Source organism: Agelaius phoeniceus, chromosome 10, assembly GCF_051311805.1.
Source record: "Agelaius phoeniceus isolate bAgePho1 chromosome 10, bAgePho1.hap1, whole genome shotgun sequence".
Taxonomy (NCBI): Eukaryota; Metazoa; Chordata; class Aves; order Passeriformes; family Icteridae; genus Agelaius; species Agelaius phoeniceus.
In genome coordinates this window covers 3,761,632-3,769,615 of record NC_135274.1, presented here as the reverse complement: position 1 = coordinate 3,769,615, position 7,984 = coordinate 3,761,632, and the positions used below count along the sequence as shown (strand labels likewise).

General features: G+C 47.5%; 1 protein-coding gene across 1 annotated transcript; it reads left to right on the top strand.

The window, feature by feature from the left end:
- The first annotated feature begins 4,770 nt into the window (after window positions 1–4,770).
- Window positions 4,771–6,721, top strand: LOC129124574 (adiponectin). Its single transcript, XM_054639608.2, has 2 exons — window positions 4,771–4,993; window positions 5,398–6,721. Exons 1-2 carry the CDS (start codon window positions 4,780–4,782, stop codon window positions 5,922–5,924), a joined length of 741 nt encoding a protein of 246 aa, XP_054495583.1. The 5' UTR covers window positions 4,771–4,779; the 3' UTR covers window positions 5,925–6,721.
- Window positions 6,722–7,984: the final 1,263 nt, after the last annotated feature.

The window sequence follows — 7,984 nt, the reverse complement described above, 5'->3', positions numbered from 1 at the left end:
GAAATATTGGCCTTGCATGCACACAAATGCACATGGCCCTAGATAATCACATTTATAACAAAACACATCCAACTTGACTACTGTGGTATTTTACTGGGGTTGCATGAGAGGTTGTTTTAAGTCTCAACATTGCATGCAAAACCCATAATCCAACAAAAACTACAAATATTCTTCAAATGCTGGACTAAGGGCTTGACCAGAACAAGGCAGGCAGTTGTCCTGTGCCTCCTCCTTTCAGCACCTTCTTCTCAGGCTTAAATATTCACTCTTGCTGACTTCCAGCTCTACATATAAAAAGTTATTTATGTGCTCATTTATATATCTTTTTAGTCCCTCCAATAGCCAGGTCTTGAAAACAACTCAGCAATTCAGAATGCTGCCATGCCAGTACTGGCATTCACTCAGATGAGTTTCCCCTCTCACAAGCACATCAGCTCCCCATGCCCAGTTGCAACACCACACAATTTTTTCCTGGTATGATTTTGGGAACTCAGTTTTGCCAAGGTTCCACCTAGCTAACTTTGAGCTCCCCAGAGCAGCTGCAGAGGAACTCCTCTGCTAGCTAAGGTTCTACCTCTGCTTTGGGAAGGAGAAAGATACAGGGAGAAAGAGATTTGGTTTTGACCTAAAGCCAAAAAGCTCGATAGGTGGAAAGCCATCCTAGGGCTGGAATTACTCCAGTCATTTACAATAGTGCTGGCACAAGCTTAGGTGCCTTAAAAAGGAACTTTCCCCCAGTGCTGCCCTCCCCCTGGGGCAGCTTTGCCCTTCTTTGGTGTGGCAGCAGCCTCCAGCCTCTAGGAATGGTTCTTGCAGTTAAAAGGAGAAGCCCAAACTTATTCCACAATAATTCATTTCCTAGCACACTGAAAGCCCCACGTGTGTGCATTGCTGTGAGCTGGACACACTTTCTCCAGCAGCCACTAAAGCATTTCCCAATTTGCAGAGAGCAGCAGGCACAGCCCTGGCTGAGCAGGCTCTCCCACAGGCTCTCCAGCAAACCACTGCTCTTCCAGTTCCTGTCCAATTCCCAAAGCCATCTTTTCCCTGTAAGGCCATCTTCCCAAGCTATCCCAGTGGATTAAATATCTGTTCCAAAACTTAAGTTATGTCCAGGAAAAATTAATGGGAAAACCCAAGTTTTAGGTCAGCATGCGCAATAGCAAAGGGAGCTGCAGTGTCTGAGCTGACAGCTCCCTGTGCCCTCAGGATGCAATAGCCAGACTTCACTCTCTAAACAGACTGCAGCAAGCCAACCAGGACTCAAAGCAGCTGGTAAGCATGATTTTTTTTTTTTCCTCCCTCCTTACTAAGTTCAGGAGTTTCTCTTCTTTTGGGCTGAATCAGACAGACTTTTCTGTTTGCAAGAAGTTTTCTTTCTCAGAGTTATTCTCGTAATAACCAGACGGTATTTTAAACCAAGAATAGCTGATCCCCATTAGATTCATACTCCCCTTTTTGGAAACACTATTTAGAGAACAGAACTCCTAAATCAAGAAGTAGTTAGGAAGAACAGTGAGAAACTGCATGGCTGTAACAGTAAATATTGCACTGGCACCTTTCAATTCACCTCTTTCCTCAAAGACTCCAGGGAAGACTGGGTTTGCCCAAATCTCCCTGAGTGGCACCAGTTCTTCACCAGAAACCTGCACCACCCACATTTACGTTGTGAGCCCTCTGGAACAGCAGCAAAAACTACACTATGAGAATTACAAAAAGAAAACCTTTGACATAAGCCAAAGCCCTGGTTCATACCCTTTGAGGGAAATTCTCCAGTGGGAAAACAGATGGACTTCTCAGTCTGTTTTGTGCAGAAAGATGTGGGGGCTTAGAGTATATAATTTTTGATATAGTGCAATCTGAAATTTAAATTCTGAATCATGATGTAGCCCTTAGGAATGGCATTGTTCTCACAGATGCTACTGTGGTTTCTGCTGATAAATGAATAAGCTTCATATAAGAGATATGTGCCTTTGATACAGCAGCTGCCAGGCAATCACTGAAAGCCACCAGCAGCACAGAGCTCATCTATTTCTTGTTCATCTATTTCTTGTCCAAAAGGTATGACTGACATTCAAATATAGCAGATTATTTAATGTTTAACTGATGCTAAGCATCAGATGGAAAACCAAAAGGAAATGGGAAAGACCAAGTAAAGGGATGTCACTTCTAAACCAGAGTTTAAGCTCAGATCTGATAGACACGGCTTAAAACTTCCCCTTTGTAAGACATACTTATGCCAGAGAACTGCTTGGCTTCTCCAGCACAGAAATCACCTGTGCTTGAGTTAAACTGTGGGGATAGATGTTCTTTCCTTGCACATCACAGCACTTTTCTCCTGACAAAGGAGAGCACTGAGTGTGTGATGTGTGCTCTGATGCTGGGGAGGGCATGACTAAGCTCTCTGGAGCAGACTGGCCAGGCAGCCCTCAGAAAAGGCTCTGCAGCCCTGCTTTGGCTCCTCACACCTGCACTGCTGGTGGCCAGTAGAAGACCTGGCTGTGGGGCACACCACTAAAATTGAGATGATATTTGAGTTCTAGGCAGGGCAGCAGAAAGCAGAACTAAGCCCAACAAAATCACCAAAACACAGCTCAAGAAACACAATTTTGAGGCACATTTCTATGGATCACCACCATGTTTTAACACAGTTAGATGTCCCCAGACAGCCTGAGCTGGTTTTGGAAGGGTATGTGCATGAGCTGGAGGGGACCCAGGCAGGGGGAACAAGGGTCCCACTGGGGCATGGCCAGGTGTGATCACTGTGCACACCTTGCTCAGCAAACCAAGCCACTTTCAGGATTTATAGACATCAGTTTCACTGCCCCATACTGGTCCCTGGACAATCACCACATCCCTTGCTGCAAGGGGATGTTCCTCTCCCCAAAGTTCAAGGGGACACAGGAACACTGCCTAAGGGGCTCAGGCTGTGCCCACTGGACCTCACAGCACCCTCAGCCCCAAAACTGCCCCCAAGGCAGGGCACTGCCATCTCAGAGTGCTGGGTGGCTGCTGGAGCCTGGCTGGCTGGGCATGGATTTGGGATTTAAGTGTTAGGCACTGCCCACCAAAGCCATTAAAGAAAGCTTTTAATTTTCTTTTTTCAAAGCCCCTTCAATATCCTCAGTACAGACACTTTTTTTGCAAGAATAACTGAAATCATGGCAACCTCTTTGTTACTGTTGTGATTTGAGCCCAGCTTGCAACTGAGCCCCACAGAGCCACTCACTCACCCCTGTTACAGCAGAATGGGAGAGAGAGAATTGCACTGGTAAAAGTGAGAACACTCATGGGGAGAGATGGGAACAATGTAGTGATTGAAATAAAGTAGTAATAATAACAATAAGAAATTGTAATGGAAAGGAAAATAACAAAGAGAGAAAGACAAGTGATGCACATGAAGACAGATGCTCAGCACCAACTCACTGATAACTGGCCAGGCCCCCAGGAGCAGCCTGGGGCCAGCCTTACCCCTGGTTTAGAGCTGAGTATGATGCCATGGTTTGGAATATCCCTCGGGTCAGCTGGGGTCACTTGTCCTGGCTGTGTCCCCTCCCAACTCCTTGTGCACCCCAGGCTCCTCACTGGTGGCATGAGGAGCAGAAAAAGCCTTGATGCTGTGCAAGCACTGCTCAGCAATAACAAAAACACCCCTGTGGTATCAGCCCTGTGTTCACCACAAATCCAAAACACAACACATGGACAAAGAAAATTAACTGTGCCCCAGCTAAAACCAGCACATTTCTTCAGCTTCCTTTCAAGCAATTACACCAGAGCTAATAAGACATTATTTAAAATATGACATTTGAATAGCTTGCCTAGGAAAAGCAACCCTGCAAAGAAATTGCTCCAAAATATTATTTTTCTTGAAAATTACAGAGCTAAGGGACTCTAATTGCCATGCTGTTGCTCACTTTTTATTGCCTGTTATGCCACTTACAATGCTCCTAACAGGATACCTTTACTGTTCCAGAGTATAAACCCTGCCCAGGGAGCAGTATCACACAACAATGGTAATTTTAAAATATCTTGTGTTCTAAAAGCCTGGCTCAAAGCCCACCAAGGGCTGGGAGCACAGGACAAAGCCAGGCTGGCTGCAGGGTGTCACCACCGACCTGGTTTTGCTCTGACCAGCAAAGCAGCCAGATTAAAGAGAAATGCAATCCTACAGTGCCTAAACACTGCACAATTTGTCTTCCCATAATCAAAAAACAATTCAGATGGAAAAAACCTCCAGTATCATAATTTCAAATTGTGGCTCAGGGAAGCTGGGAAGCCTGGCTGTGGTTTCTGTTTGTGTTAGGTAGACCCAGGTGAGCAGGCTGTATGTGCAGTTAGAACCCACCCCTGCCTGGCCTCGAGGCTGTGGAGGTTTTGAGACAACTCTGCCAGCCCCGTGCCTCCCATCAGCTGCTCACTCACCTAGGCAGGAGCCAGGGCTTTTGGTAGCTAATTGAGCTGAGCTTTGCAAGGAGATCAGCCCCAGATACCCTGGCATCTGCTGTGCTGGGTCCTGAAACCTCTGTGCCTTGCACAGAGCCTGAGAGGGCTTGGGGGGTAGCTGGTCTTTGCTCCTCTCTGCTCTGGCTGTGCCCCAGAGGTCCAGCTTGGCTCATGGAGCTCACACCAGCAGCACAAACTGCTTTCCTTCAGATGGACTGATTGAAATTTAGTCTTCTGTGCCTCTCTGTTATTTGGGGGAAGGTGGGAAGAGTGTTCACTTTTTTCTCTATTAACCTTTAAAGCTAACAAAGCAGTTGTCCACATCAGGAACCAGCGATGAGGGGCCTGGCAGGGTTCCTGCTGTGCTCGTTGCTGCTGCTGGCCCCCTACTCCACTGGGGTGGCTGCCCAGGAGACCCCCCAGCCTGACCCCAAAATGCCATGTGCCAACTGGATGGGAGGAGCACCCGGCTACCCTGGCCACAACGGTGCCCCCGGCCGGGATGGGAAGGATGGAAGAGATGGACTCAAGGGAGATAAAGGAGATGAAGGTTGGTGAGGAGCAGGTGGTATGACATTGCTCAGGTCCCAGTCCCTGTCCCAGTCCCAACAGGTTTCATGTCTGGTGGGTCCATGCCTGGTCTTTATCCAGATGGCTTTTGATTATCTCCTGGGGTGCAGATTCCATAACCCAAGTCAAAGAGTTTGGTGTGGTTTTTTTTCCCCAGTTAATGATGTTTTTTCTGATGTGCTGCTCTCAGCAGCTCAGCACACAGCCAGGGTGGGGGGTGAGCAGGGTTTCCACTTGCTGTCCCAGCCTCTGGGGGCTCTTGAGATCCTTGAGCCCTTCCTCAGCTCTGTGCTGAGCAGGGCTCACACCACAGCCCCCTCTGCATTTCAGCAGCAGCTTCCAACACAGTGCAAGCACAGCTCCCAGCCCCACTCTGTCCCACAGGTCCAGCAGGTCCCAAAGGTGAACCGGGCCCAGTAGGAAGCCGAGGCTTTCCCGGACCCCCTGGATCTCCTGGAATTCCTGGAACCCCAGGGCAGAAGGGCAAAGATGCTTTTGTGCAGCGCTCTGCCTTCAGCGTGGGGCTGACGGAGCGGAGCCCGGCCCCCAACGTCCCCATCCGCTTCAGCAAGATCTTCTACAACGAGCAGGGCCACTACGACCCCAGCACGGGCAAGTTCCTCTGCAACGTGCCCGGCACCTACTTCTTCTCCTACCACCTCACTGTGTACCTGTCAGACGTCAAGGTCAGCCTCTACAGGAAGGACAAGGCTGTCATCTTCACCTATGACCAGTTCCAGAACAACAACGTGGACCAAGCCAGCGGCTCCGTCCTGCTGCACCTCAGCTCCGGGGACGAGGTCTGGCTCCAGGTGTATGGGAACGGGGACAAGAATGGGGTCTATGCTGACAACCTCAATGATTCCACCTTCATGGGCTTCCTCCTGTACCCTGACCCAGATACCTACTAAAGTAGGGGGTGCTGTGTGGAAAAGGAGGAGGTGGCTTAACCCTGGACGTGTCCCGGGGCACTGGCGCTATAGCTGTAATGTATTTACCAGAAAATTGCCTTTTGCAAGGGGGGACCCTTTCTCCTGTGAAATCACTGAGGTCATACCAGTACTTCCATGGAACCAAGAGTTCACTCCTACCTCTGCTCTGGCTTTCCTGTGGAAACCTCAGCCCAAAGTCAAATACCACTCCTGCCATGTCATGAAAAACTCTCAACATGGCTTAACCTTCCTTTAAACTTAGAAGTGAGAAGAGAAAAATTGGTTGCCTTTAAATATGACATTCTATATTTCCCTTTTTTAGCCACCCAAATCCATTTAAACCAATTGTAGAAATTTTACTCAGCATTTTAAAGTTTGAGTAGAAGAAGGAAAATACTTCTCACAAAAGCAGAGTGCTCTTGTTTTCAGCTGGAACAGATGGCTCCATTTTTTGTAACTCCCACTTATTAGGGCCTTTAACTTCCACTCCCTGTTTGTTGTCTCCCTTTTTTCAGCCCAGATCTTTGAATATATTCAGGTTATTAACATCCACTGATTTTAATCCTTTGATTTTCTTTTTATGTTTATCCCCTATTGTTATCTCTAATGCAGACAGCAGGCTGGTTTAGGGCAGGGATCTTCTCTTGGGATTTATCTGAGAAGCCTTGTGAGCACCAGTGAGGCCACACAACAAAAGCAGCCCATTGACTGTGTGGTTTTGGGGGTCCTGAGGTGACCCCAAAGATCCTGTCCCATCTCCCCTCTACACAGCTCCCAGGTGCAGGCCAAATTTGAGATCTATCAGCGGTGTTTGTCCTTTTCCAGGCCCCAAGTGTGCCATAAGCCATGGTTTGCCCACCAGCTGGGCACAGCTTTGGGTGGTGTTGAAGGCTCCCATGTGGAGTGGGCTCCTGGCATGAACACCCCCATCCCCGCCCCAGCTTTGGGCAAGGTTACCTGAATGCAGAAGAGTGTTAAGGCTGGAATTAGTGTCAATCCCATCAAGCTGCTCCTCAAGGATCTTGCTTGACTTTTAGCTAAAAGAGGATTTGATGGTTTCTCAGATACATTCAAAGGAGACTCCTGCTACTAAGCTTCAGAGCCAGCTAACACAGGGCAGAGCTAATGCAGTATTACAAGCACAAAACAGCTTTAAGAGCTTCAACTGAAATTACTTGCAACATCATTTTCCACACTCCAGTGAATTACCACACTGCAAATAAAAAACAATAAAAAGCTCTCTCAATGAGAATGTTTCCACTTTTTTGTGTGTGTATTGTTGGGAAGGGTTTGAATAAAGGGATATACTCCTAGCCTCACCACACAGCCCAGGAATTTGTTTTTCCAGCAAGGTGAGGGCACCATAGGCTGGCAAACACAGGGCTATCCCCCTTTTGCTTTCTCAAGAAACACTCCACACTCTAAATTTCATCAAGGCTTCAGCATCTCACCACCTTACACTGTATTGCATTCTTTTGGGGTAAGATGAGCTCTGGTTTTCCCAACTATTTCCTGACCAAATACCCTGAATTCAGCCTAAATGGCCATCCAGAGCCAGGGCCTCTGCTGGCCCTGAAGGCTTCAAGCACTGGATTTAGCAAGGGTGAAACTGATCCTCAATCTGGCCATGCTAAATTCAGTGAGCTGGGAAAAACCCTGCTCTTATTGTGGGAATTTACTGGGAGGGAACAGGGCAAAGGTTAAAAAAGCCAGAAATCCATTAAAAAAAGAGATTTAAAAATGCAGCATTTGCTGGATCAAATGGTGTAAGAGGCTTAAATTGAAAGGAGCAAGTCAGAGCTTTTGCACTGTTTTTCTCAAATGTTTTCAGATGGATCTTCAGAAGGCAGGGAAAATTGAAACAGCCAGAGTACTAAGAGCCATTTGGGATAAACATTAGGAGGCTATACAAGTTTAAAGACCAGTTCCCAAGAGGGAGCCAAAACAAATGATTGCTTTCTTTGCTGCCATGCAGCAGGAGCAAACATGCTTACAGCTTTATCCAGAACACCAGCACTCAGGCTCAGACCTTGGGAAAA